The 13006-nt window shown below is 39.8% G+C and overlaps 1 protein-coding gene across 1 annotated transcript in view; it reads left to right on the top strand.

Moving 5' to 3' along the window:
* LOC143964186 (uncharacterized) overlaps positions 1 to 13006 on the top strand; it is a 132914-nt gene that overhangs the window by 107411 nt on the left and 12497 nt on the right. Inside the window, exons 15-19 of the mRNA XM_077473883.1 lie at positions 331 to 443; positions 1867 to 2015; positions 4101 to 4195; positions 10953 to 11031; positions 12069 to 12177. Of these exons, the coding sequence (XP_077330009.1) occupies positions 331 to 443; positions 1867 to 2015; positions 4101 to 4195; positions 10953 to 11031; positions 12069 to 12177 (545 nt within the window). The remainder of the gene's footprint in view (positions 1 to 330; positions 444 to 1866; positions 2016 to 4100; positions 4196 to 10952; positions 11032 to 12068; positions 12178 to 13006) is intronic.

Here is a 13006-nt window from a genome sequence, read left to right as displayed (position 1 = left end):
ATTTTCTCAAAGCAACCACATCTTTTATATTTTATCCCAAAAAATGTATATTTTGTGTGCACTAAAATTCATTTTACTATACATTTTTTTTTTTTGCTGTTGCACAATACTTTTTGCAGTTTTCTATGCAACGCATAAGTTGCAACTGCCACCATTTAATTTTATAGGGCATGTGCTTTCAGAAAATATGTAATGTTTTGGAGTTCTACGTTTTCTAGCAAAAAATACTGGTTTTAACATCCTGAATTTTTTTTCTTTTTTAAATTACCCCAGCCTGAGGTAGTTAAACATGTTGGCTATTTCCTAATTTGTTGTTTCACTCCTATTTAGACCCTTGGTGTACACAGTGTGCATTTTGCTACCTGCTGCTTATGTCATAGGACTTATCTTCACACTAAAGACCCATTCTCATATTTACGATATTCACATCAGTGACTGCCATGGTAAGAGGACATGTAATATCTAGTTGTGCTGTATTATAACTGTTTACAATTTGCAAAGAATCTGTTTTATGTTGCTAATAGATATAGATAGATAGAGATAGATAGAGATAGATAGAGATAGATAGAGATAGATAGAGATAGATAGAGATAGATAGAGATAGATAGAGATAGATAGAGATAGATAGAGATAGATAGAGATAGATAGAGATAGATAGAGATAGATAGAGATAGATAGAGATAGATAGAGATAGATAGAGATAGATAGATATAGATAGATAGATAGAGAGAGATAGAGATAGAGATATATATATATATATATATATATATAGAGAGATATATATATATATATATAGAGAGATATATATATATATATATAGAGAGAGAGATATATAGAGAGAGAGATATATAGAGAGATATATATATATATATATATATATATATATATCTATTAGAGAGAGAGATAGATATATATATATATAGAGATATATATATATATATATATATATATATATATATATATATATATATATATATATATATATATATATATATATTATAAATTTATTGAGGTCGACCGATATAACGCTGCCAGTTTTAGTGGCTATTTACCGTCATTTTAGCAGCGCTAATCATATATATTAGAGGTCGACCGATATGTGTTTTTCTCTGGCCAATGCTGATATATGATGGCGAATTTATTTCCCCTTCATCTCATAAAATCTAACAGTTAGACACCTTTCACATTGGGGCGTTTTTTCAGGCGCTTTTGGGCTAAAAATAGCACCTGTAAGGTGCCTGCAAAACGGCTCCCCTGCAGTCTGTGTGGAAGCCAGAGTGCTTTCACACTGAGGAGATGCGCTGGCAGGATGTTAAAAAAAATAAAATAAAAAAAGTCCTGCAAGCAGCATCTTTGGAGTGGTGTATACCGCTCCTCCACCACTCCTGCCCATTGAAATGAATAGGCACCACTGCCGAACCACCTGCAATGCAATTTGGCAGCGGCGATTCACGGGCACATTTAACCCCTTCCTCGGCCGCTAGCTGGATTATAAGTGCCCTGCTAGCAGCCGAATAGCGCCGCTAAAACTGGCAGCGTTATATCGGTCGACGACCTAGATACAGAATATATATTATATAATATTTCTTGATCAGAATCGCAGATCTGTATGTTCCAGTTTTCTGTTGAAGGAAAAGTGTGAATTTTTGCATTTATAATTCCAATGACCACTAACAGATAGGGGCCTAAACTGAAATTCCACTTTGAACGTTGCTGGAAATTTCTCATCCTGCACAATGGATGAGTAAAATTTTGGGTAGGTAAATGTTTAATATATTGGCGTTTTTAGATGGATGTGAACAAGGAATTGTGGGTAGCCTATGTAGCTTTCATGTTTACTTGTATCCACTTTTATTTCCTTTTTAGTGCCTGGCCATCATCACAGCCCTGTTGTTCACTGGTCCCGTTGCCGGGCAGTTGTCATTCTCATTGGCTCTACTTTATTAATGGCGGCATGTGCAGATCTAGCCACTGAGCATATCAGTCCTATTCTTAAAGAAGCCACAGTGTCACAGGTAAGTGTAAAACCTAGTTAAAGGGTTAGTCCACCTTTACTAAAACAAAACTACCTGTACGAGTAGTTTGCATGCAAGCTTTTCCCTGTTGCAGTACCTCCAGGGTTGGAGGAGATGTTGGACCACACGTGTTGGGTTTTAGAGCACTTGTGATGGTGGGGTGAGCAGTAATGGCTAGGAGTGTCTTAGAATGTCCTAGCAACAAGGCAAGATGGAATGATGCCAACTCTGGGAGTTTTTCAGACAGGCTTTGGGAAGTACATAAATGGTCTACTCCAATAGCAAAGGAGGAGAGGGCTCAGCAGACAGCGTAACTATTCAGAACAGTTCTGAGTGTGGAGGGGGGTGCGTGCCTTCAATCAGCTCGCACACTTACTGCAGCCTCTCGCCTCCCATTTCCCCCATGCTCCTGAGAGATAAGACTGCAAATAAGTAAAACCTACGCAGGAAGATTTGTCGACTGTGTAGCCTTTTGAGGCTGTTCACTTCACTGGGTATATGTGAGGGTGTATAACCATATTAAATATGTATACAATATGAGGGGTTTATGTCACTTTAAAATATTTCACAGCAGTGATCAAGAACTGGAAATTCCTCCAAAATTGATGGGGGGGGGGTTGAAAAATGCTGGTCTGGGAGGCAGACCAGCATTTTTTTTCTGTTTTGGATAGAGTAAGGGGGGGTTATAACCCACTGTCAGATTTTGTTTCGCCACCTTTGTCCCATTGCAGAGATTTCCCTTCACTTCCTGTTTAGCTATGAGACAGGAAGTGAGAGGCAATCCCTGCAAACTAGTTCTGGTGACCTGGGGGTCCCCAGGGAATTCCCATTTGGAAGATTCCCCTCAATTTTCTGGAGACAATCCAAAATTTTTGATTTTCAATGATTAGAATAAATAGGATGAATCTCAACTACTTGCTGACTGCGATATAGCCAAATGACAGCTACAGCGTGGCCACTAGTTCTGGGACATGCACTCCATGATTGCAGTTTTCAGAGGACACTGCTAATCACATATTGAGGTAAAGGGCCAATCAGCGGTTCTTTACCACGTGATCAGCTGTGTTCAATTATAGCTGATCAGATGTCAACAGAAGTATCGGCACTCATTTCGTCATGCTGACAGCCAGCTTCTCCGAAAGGGACATCTACACTGCTAATCGGGCCACTGAATCGGTGCCCTGATGATTGGTGTGGTCCCACCTGTGCAGCCTTATCAGTGCCCATTAATCGGTGAAGGAGAATAATTACCGGTTTGCAATGTTGTAACTAGGAGTTTTGTGGTTTTTTCCTTTTTTTTTTTTTTTTTTTTTTTTTTTATTTATTTATTTATTTTTTTTAAATTTTGGTCTTAATTCATAGCAATTTTGTGAGAAAAAAATTATAGAAATTGTTTGGGTAGCGTTGCATGACCACGCAATTGGCAGTTAAAGCGATGCTGTGCTGAATCGCAAAAAGTGCTTTGGTCAGGAAGGGTGTAAAATCTTCCGGGGCTGAAGTGGTTAAGGATATGCACGCTTGTATAACCTAATTATTGTGTGATTTTTTTATTTTATTTTTTGTGATTTATCTTGGTCCTGATATTTTTGTTTAAGCACTTGCCAACCATGCCATAGCCAAACAGCATGGTCATACAGTTCTTCATATGGGTACAGTGTTGCATGGCTCCGCTTTTTTTTTATTTTTATTTTTTTTATTATATCCATGTTAGTGTGTTGGGTAGGATTAAAAAAAAGTGCACTATTGTCTCTGAGCTGTATGACTGGTACAAACCACAAAAAAACACACAAAACACATGCGGTATTACTGCGGTCATTTATTTTAGGTTTTCTTTGGTATATTATGGTAGTAACAAGGAATACAGTATACAGGTGGAACATGTAATATGTTCCAAAGGTGAACTTGGCCTTTTAAATTGTATTCGACTTGACTATGTAAAAGCACTATTCTGTTTTGGGTCAGGTGCAGAGCTGGGAATTCCAACAGAGCTCTCACAATTGAGTCCTGGGGCCAAAACAAATGCTGTTTATTTTTTTGGCTTTTTGTGTATAGTTTTATGCATGTATGTGGTGTTTGTCATTTCAGTATTTTATTGGAGTGACTGTTTTAGCAATGATCCCTGAGCTTCCTGAACTTGTTAATGGGATTCAGTTTGCACTATTGAACAATCTGAGTCTAAGGTAAGTACAAATGAAGCTGCATTTTTTTTTTATTATTATTATTTATTTATTTTCTGCACGTATATGAATCTTTTTGCGAGGGAACAGAAAAACCTATTACACATTTTCCTGGTCGGTTTAGCTTTTCTGTGGATTTTTATCTGCAAAAATGTTGAAGCTTAAAAGAGAAAAAATAAATTCACCAGTTATTAAAGCGTACCAATGGTGAAAATCAAAATTTTTATATATTTAATTCTATTTTGTATTTCAATAAATTATGGCCTACTCCCACTAATCTGAACAATCTTGAGGTTGTAAACCTATTTTCACTATGACTACAGAGTCTCGCATGTGGGTATATACACAATGATAAATTAATCGTATACATAAAGAGCAGGCATAATGCAAATTCAACAGTGCATGTGTGGTATCACTTTTAAACTATATAAGGAGTTCTTTATGGTTAGAGCAGTCAGGATCTGGAACCCCCTTTCCACAGTTGGCGCCAGCAGCATGAAGTGTAGATAAATTCAGAAAATGTAGAGGTGTTTTAGTGAACACGTGTACAGGAATATGGGAAATGGTAGTGACCTAAACATCAATACTAAATTAAATTAAATGATACTAAAGTTTTTTCCTTTTTGGTGCCCCTGTCCCCTCCCTGTTGAGTGCCCCCACGGCCAGCAGCTTGCTAAAGGGGCACCCAAGCTGCAGCTCCCGGTGTCCACTCAGCCCTGCCCCTTCATTAGCTTGCTGACTTTGACAGCAGAGGGGGGTGGGGCTTAGTGCCGCTTTGGTGTCGTCTTCCAATGCCCAGCATGGGGAATGTGTGTTTTAATGGCACCATTTTTGCAAGCTGCGGAGGGACATGAGCAAAGGTATCTGTGGTTTGGTGACACAGGCATTCCTTTGACACATTTACTACTGCATCAGGCTGAACATTAATAGCGGCAGCAGAGCTGGACTATTGCTCAAGCAATGCATGCATTCCTTCTGGTAGTACCTCTTTGTGCATCGGGCTATGGGCGGAAGGGAGGTTAAAATGGCCTCAAATGGGCTCTAGAAAGATTATAGTCACTAGGGAGCCTAGACCCATCTCAAAAAGATGGAATCCTCCCCTGAGAGTAATATGGCTGGTCAGAATGAGCCATCAGGAGGGAGAAATGTTGCAGCTGCTTTTAGCATTACAGCCCCTGTATATATGACTAAGGAGGTTCTTTTTTTTTTCTCCAACCATTCTAAGTTTGGGGCAAAGGATTGATGCTTTAATCGCATTGCAGAGTGGGACTAAGCATAACGGGTCCCCTGTCCATTGCTCAGGACCCTCATGCCGAGGAACAAGGTGCAAGAGATGACTAATTTCTCTCAAGGGACCGGGAAGAGGCTGATGTCCTAAGAACCTAATCCGAAAAGATCAGGTTTGCAGGAAAGGTGGTTGGTACAGTCTTACTGAATTGGTCCGCTCCACATTTTTACTGCCAATTAGCGCAGTCAATCTATGAGCCCACTCCTCAGTCTGTTTTTCCTATCCATTCATGGCTAAAAAAGCTTATTTATTCTGAGTGGGAGCACCCAGATGAACAGTTTTTTTTTTTTTTTTTTTCCTCCAAAAAAAGTTTTTGATCCGTTATCCTATGGAGGAAGAGTCCATAAGAAATGGGGATATCCAGAACTTGACGCGGCTATATCCTCTATACCCAACTTGTCTAGTAGACAATGCTCATATGCTAAAGATCCAATAGATAAGAAGTTGGAATTCCTTTTTAAAGCTAGATTTCGTTCGCAGGTTCAGCCTGCGCTGGCAGTGATCAGAATATCTCAGTCCTTAAAGGACCAGTTTATGGAACTACTCAAGATTATTCCTGATCAGCAGTCCCAAGATTGGGCCAGGATATCAGAAGCGTTGTGTTTTTCAGTAGACGATATGGAAGATTCTATTCTCCAGGTCCCACGGCTCATGCTAGGGCTGGTACATGTGCATAGAATCCTATGGTTGAAAAATTGGTCAGCCAAAGCACCATGCAAAGGCTCTTGGCCAGTTTCCCATTTCATGGTGAACGGCTATTTGGAGATGATCTGGAAAAATGTATCCAAAGAATTTCTAATGGGAAAAGGTTCCCTTTTACTGGTTTAAAAAGAAGTTTAAGCATTTTTTTCTTTTAAAACATGCTTTTCTGGTGCCAGGGAAAACCCAGAAAACACTAAAGCCCCTTTATGAAGGTACACCCCTGCTCGCTTGAGTAGGGGGGAAGGTTTCTACAGTTTTCAAGGGCCTGGCAGGAACCATGTCCAGACAGATGGGTGGCTTTCTCAATTTCTCTAGGTTACAAATTTCCGAGTTACGAGGGTTCTCGTCTCCTTGTTTTCTCAGATCAAACGTTCCCAGATATCCAGTGAAAAAGTAGTCTTTCTAGCTTTGGATCATCTCTTGTCTCAGTGTGATATTGGTGGTCCCCTTGGAAGAGCAAGGATTAGTTTTTTTTTTATTTAAACCTTTTAACGATTTTAAAACCAAACGGGGATGTTGGACCCATTTTAGATCTCAAGATCTAAACTTGTTTTGAATACCGTTCTTTTCAAGTAAATCCGATCAGTAGTCTCCATCCTACAAGGGGGAGAACCTCTGGCGTCAATCGTCATCAAGGATGCCTTTCTCCATGTGCCGATTTTTTTTTTTTTTCCCTGCTCACCAGAAATGTTATGCTTCGAGGTAGAAAATCTCTGCCTTCAGTCTAGATACTGAAGCTCAAGTGTTTACAAAGATCCTGGCTCCTCCTTTAACCAGGTTAGGGGCTCAAGGTATAACGATACTAGCCTACTTTGCCCTTGTACACACGGTCGGAGATTCCGACAACCAAATCCGTTTGATTTTGTCCGACACTGTTGTATACACACAGTTGGACAAATTTTTCGGAAAATCCGACGTGATGATGTTTCTTTACGACGGGACTATGTTCACGCTAATGGCCAATAGCTTTGGTGTAGGAATTTGATCTGAGCATGCGTGGCACTTTGACAGATCGGAATTCTCTACACCTGATCGGAGTATGTCCGATCGGAGCATTTTGTCGGAAAATATTTCCGGCAAGTTGGAAAAGTTGGTCCGACTGAAACAGTCCGATGCAGACCACACAGTCGGAATATCCGACAAAAACGCTCCGATTGGACACATTCCGATGGAATCTCTGACCGTGTGTACAAGGGCTTCGACTACCCTTGATAAATCAATTGGTAGCCTGCTTAAAACCAATGTTTGGTCACCACAGTCAGCTACATGGAATACCTAGGTTGGATTCTCACCTCGAAAAATCCCCCTTAAAACCATCAAGGAGATTGCAGTACTTGGGACTGATCATAGATACAGCTCGGAGGAGGGTGTGTTTGCCCCAAAAAAAGATCAGTTTCATAAAGGAACTGATTCAGTTGATCAAAACAAAGAATTCTTCTTCTATTCGCCTTTGCATGAAATTGTTGGGAAAAATGGTGGCTTCTTTCGAGGCCGTTTCTCACGCGCAGTTTCATTCAAGACTGCTGCAAAACAGTATCCTGTCAACTTTGAAGAAGGTCCAAGCTCTGGACTTCCCAATGCGTTTATCCCCCAAACTGCTTCAGAGCCTCAATTGGTTGATGTCCAAGAATCTTCAAAAAGGAAAATCCTCTTTACCATTTACCTGTTCCCCCAGCCTTCAGGGCTGGGGAACAGTCCTGGAAGAAGTATCTGTCCAAGGGGAAATCGTCCAAATCAGAGATGACCTTGCCGATTAAATATTCTACAGATTTGGGCAGTAGGCCTAACCCTGGACGCTCAGACTATGGAATTGTCCTGTTGGAATCCAATCCGACAATGCCACAGCTGTAGCCTATATCAATCACCAAGGGTGCATGAGAAGTCTTACAGCCCAGAGAGGTGAATCATATTCTATCTTGGGGAAACATTCCTTGCCTATCAGCAATTTTCATTCCAGGGATTGGGAATTGGCAATTCCCGGGAGAATAGTCCCTTTACCTTGACGGCTTCCTGTCAATATGCCAAAAATAGCCATAATCCGGGATAAAGTGGAGGAACATGGGACCAGGTGGTTCTATTGGACCCAGTTTCGCTTTTCGGAGGAATACCTCCGCGAGATATAGCATGGTACTCGTGATCGCCAGAGGCTATTGCTCCAAACCATGGCCAACAAACGGTCTGGTGAGCCGAGGGTGGCCCTTGCTCCCTGGGTGGACTTCCCACCCCCTCCACTTCACCCTTAATCCCCCCCACCTCTTCTTTCCCTCTTCAATCATTTCTCTCACCAAATTTCTCTCTTCCCTTCTTTTCTCTTTTAGATCCACTTTCTCCCATTTTAACTAAAAAAACTGGTATGTTTCAACCCCAACTGACCACTGCGCAATAATCTTACCCAATGTATGGATACCCAAATTCTCCAAGGGTATCGGGGCTAATGCCTATTGTACTATAAATGATCTGGTAACCCAACAAGGTGAAGCCTTAATCTCCTACCTCCTGGATATCTGCGTTCTTGGCATATTTACAGAGTTGTACACGTGTTATTTTCATCAGAATAATCACCATTAGTTCAGATACCAGATATACTAAGTGATCATATGTTTGTATCACATATTCTGTGAATACCACTAAATAAAAAATAAAAAAGCCAAAAATAGGGAGTTCTGGGCGTGGATCTGTTTGCGTCCAGGTTCAACAACAAGATCGACAATTTTGTGTCAGGGACAAAGGGATCCCTTGGCATACGGAACAGATACCTTGGTTTTTCTGTGGGATCAGTTTTTCACTGATCTATGGGTTACCTCCTGTTCTGCTTCCGCACCTTTTCGCAGGATTAAGCAAGAAGGGAAGGAGGCGATTTCTTGTGGCCCAGGAGATCTTGGTTTGCCGAGATCATAAAAATGGTGATGGGGGGGGGGGGGACCCTTGCACCCTCCCGCAGTGGCCAAACCTTCTCTCGCAAGGTCTGGTATCCCATCCTACCTTTTAAAAATGCTACATTTTTGTGGTTTGGCTATTGAGACCCACATTCTAAAAGATCGTGGGCTGTTAGCTTCAGTAATTTCTACTTGGTTAATGCTAGGAGGCTGGCCTCTGGAGTCATATACTATAGAATCTGGAAGGCATATGCTTCCTGGTGTGAATCCAGGGGTTGGCATCCCAGAAAATGTCATGAGTAGGATCCTTGAATTCCTACAGATAGTACTCCAGGCCAGCTTCCTTTCTAATCCTTTCAAGGGCAGATTTTGACTTGATCTGTGTTTATTTTCAACGACGACTTGCTTCACACTGTCTGGTTCGTAACTTTTATTCAGGGAGTAACATGGATTAATCCTCCAGTCAGGTCACTCCTGAACCCCTGGGACTTAAATTTTAGTCCTGTTGGCTTTACAGAAGCAGCCTTTTGAGCCAATACAGGATATTCCCTTGGTCCTCTTGACTAGGAAAAATTTTCTTGGTTGCCAAATCTTCTGCAGGAAGAGCATCAGTTGGCTGCTCTTTCTTGTAAAGAGCCATATTGGTTTATTCATAAGGATGGGGCTGTATTGTGGCCTCAGTCTGAATTCCTACCGAAGGTAGTATCAGATTTTCATTTAAACCAGGATATTCTGCCTTAATTTTTGTTTGTGTTGCCAGACGGTCTTAAGAGGACGGGCAGTGTTGAAATCTACTATTTGTAAATGGATTTGTCAAGTAATTGTTCATATTAAAGCGTACATCTCCAGGGCTGTTAGTGCTTCCTGGGCAGTGCATCACCAAGCTTCCATGGCTCAGATCTGCAAGGCCACAACTTGATCTTAAGTCCATAAATTTATCAGATTCTATCAAGTAGAGAAAGTTAAAGATCACAAGGATATCGCCTTTGGGAGCAGAGTACTGCAGTATGAGTCCTGTAGTCTCTTGGTGTCCTACTTTTGTTGACTCCCTCCCTTCAGTTGGCATTGCTATGGCACATCCCACATAGTAACTACTATGGCTCTGTGTCCTGTGATGTACAATAAGAAAATAGGATTTTTATAACAGCTTACTTGTAAAAATCATTTTAAGTACATCACGGGACACAGAGGTCCCTCCCTTCTTTGGTATACACGTGTATTGCTTTGCTACAAAACTGAGGTACTCCAACCAGTGGCAGGGGTTATATAGGGAGTGCACTTTTTAATTTAGGGCGTGCCAGTGTCCATCACCTGAAGGTGGCTTTTAACTCCCATAGTAACTACTATGGCTCTGTATCCCATGAGGTACTTCAAAGAAAAGGCTTTTACAATTAAGCTGTTATAAAAATCCTATTTTTATCTTAATTCCATAGAATGAATAAAATTTAAGATGATAAACCTTCTGCCTTTACAACCCCTTTAAGTGAAAGTATCTTCTAAATGATAGTTCTTTTGAAATTTCAATGTCTTTCGTCAGTTGTGATATTATTCAGTGCCAATTCTTTTCTGATGAGTAGGAAGTTCCTAAATGCATAATCTCTTTTGAGTGCAGTTCTGATTTTTATTTTTTTTTCATCTTATAATGTGTTTTTATTGCACAAAATTGTCGTGCTTCCCTCCCCTTTTTATTTAATTTTTTTTTTTTCATTCATTACCTTGTGCATGGAATTTGGAATGGCTGCATCAAGATCTGTGCTTCATATAGAAAGCTGACCTTTTTATGTTTTATCTATGTGGCTGAGGGTGTGTGTATGTCGTATCGGAGTGTTCGGTAGTGTTGATATAAAGTTTAGTTCCCTGTCCTTTTTCTAATGGAAGTAACTTGTTTTTTCAGCATCGAGATTGGAACTTGCATTGCAGTTCAGGTGTGCATGTTGCAGATCCCCATACTGGTACTATTCTCTGTGTTTTATGTAAGTACCTTTTTTTTTTTTTTTTTTTTTTTTTTTTACCATTGTATACAATGTTAGTTGAAATTGCAACTTGCACTTTTAATTGTGGATTGGGCAAAGCTTGTGCTTGGTCTTGCATTTGATTAGTCCTCATTTCGGCATTTCTTTTGCTGAGAGGTTCAGAAAAGAAGGTCTTGAACATGTTCCAAAGCCTCAGTGTATTTGTACTCTTTGGAACCTTTGGAATATCTTGCAAATATCAGTATGTAAATACAATGATAAATCAACTATACACTTTTGTCATTTTTATTAGAAGTCGTATATTCTTCTTCATTCACATCACATCAGCCAGTCTTTGAACAGTAACAGTATTGAGTGCTGTCCCTTTAAGATGCAAATATTGTGCTCCCACTCGCTCAACAGCAAGTATGGAGTTGGATTTTTTTCTTTTTAATTTTAGTAGTTGCTTTAATTTCTTACGGTTTACATTTACATACTGGTATTTGCATGCTATTCAACAGACCAAGCTGCGTCCAAAGCAATATGCTTTATTTAAAGTTACAGTACCTTATTAGAGCTGCAGCCCGTCGCATAGTAATTTTACATTAGTACATTGATGTCGCATATATTTGCTCCTAAGCACATGAATATAAAATAATTTTTTTTTTTTTTTTTTTTTTTTACATTTTGGAACCAGTCACAGGTAATCGTGTTGAGCCTTGATCGGTTTACATATTCTCTTGTACATTAAAATGAGGTCACATAATGTGTAGTGTACCTATATATTTCACTTATTTTAGAACTGGGAATAATTTAGAACTAGTTCTTTAGAGATTAGTAAAGCCGATGAATGTTGCACCATTTTAGTTTATTGGGTCAAACTTTCTCCTCTAAGTAGGTGGGGGAGGATTTTCATGTTCTCCATTGACTTTGGCGCGTATTGTTGCATTGTTTATCTGCTTAGAGCAAAGGCTGAAGACTACACTTGTCATACGAACTCTTCTTGGCCTGTGTCATACAGAGAAACCATAACTCTAAAATCATTTTTACTTTTGCAGCCGACAGGCTTCACTCTGATATTCAGCGACCTTCACCTTTGGGCCTGTCTATTCAGTGTGATTCTCATGAATTACATCTTCATGGATGGGAAGTGTGATTACTTTCAGGGTAAGACGAGGACTGCTGTTTAGTTGATGCATACAATATTCTGTTTTTATACCTTGTTTCTTGTGTTTGGATTTTCTGTTTTCTCTGATATATTCAGTTTTTTACAAGCTTACTTCTCATTTTAAAGCTACACTAAGATTTTTAAAATGTCTTCTGTGTCGGGGTCCTTTTTCTCCAATTCTTCATTTCAACTCGGAAAATGGAAATATAAGTGTGTTTAAGAAACTTGTGCACTGTGATGTGATTTTATATAGAAGTACTTAATGCTTTTACAGCGAGAAGCATCAGTACTGGGGACTTTAAGAAATGGTGATTTTAATTTATTTTTATTTTTTTTACAATTAACTTTCTTTATTTGAGAAGAGTGTATGTTTGCAAAATCGCATCAATTATATTAAAAAATGTTGTTCAGATTCGAGAGAGAAATGAATTATGATAAACCATACATATAAATGCAAACATTTGGACTATAACATGACACCCCCTGCATCTAGTAAATTGGAATGAGGCCCATGAGCCCCACACACAATGTTTGGGGGGGGGGGGGGGGGTAAAAAGAAAAACCTGTCATTTCCGTACCTTCCAAATTAAACAGGATCCTCTTTCACCTCTTTCAGCTCGGTACATGTGGTGGCCTTTTCTAACCAGGCATCCCAAATGTTACTATATTTAGCTAGGCACCCTCTGTAGGTATATATAATGCTTTCTTGTAAGGCAACACAGCATTACCTACAGCTATCCAATCTTGAACAGTGGGTGGCAGTGCCCTAAGCCATGTTCGTGCAATAAGCAATCTTGCCATGAATAACGATTCATGCAAGAAAGTGTA

The sequence above is a fragment of the Lithobates pipiens genome, unplaced genomic scaffold, assembly GCF_037356315.1.
Source record: "Lithobates pipiens isolate NorthernLeopardFrog02 unplaced genomic scaffold, aLitPip1_a1.2 Scaffold_8, whole genome shotgun sequence".
In the NCBI taxonomy this organism is placed as follows: domain Eukaryota; kingdom Metazoa; phylum Chordata; class Amphibia; order Anura; family Ranidae; genus Lithobates; species Lithobates pipiens.
Note: the sequence above shows the minus strand (reverse complement) of the source record. Positions and strands in the feature narration are given on the sequence as shown.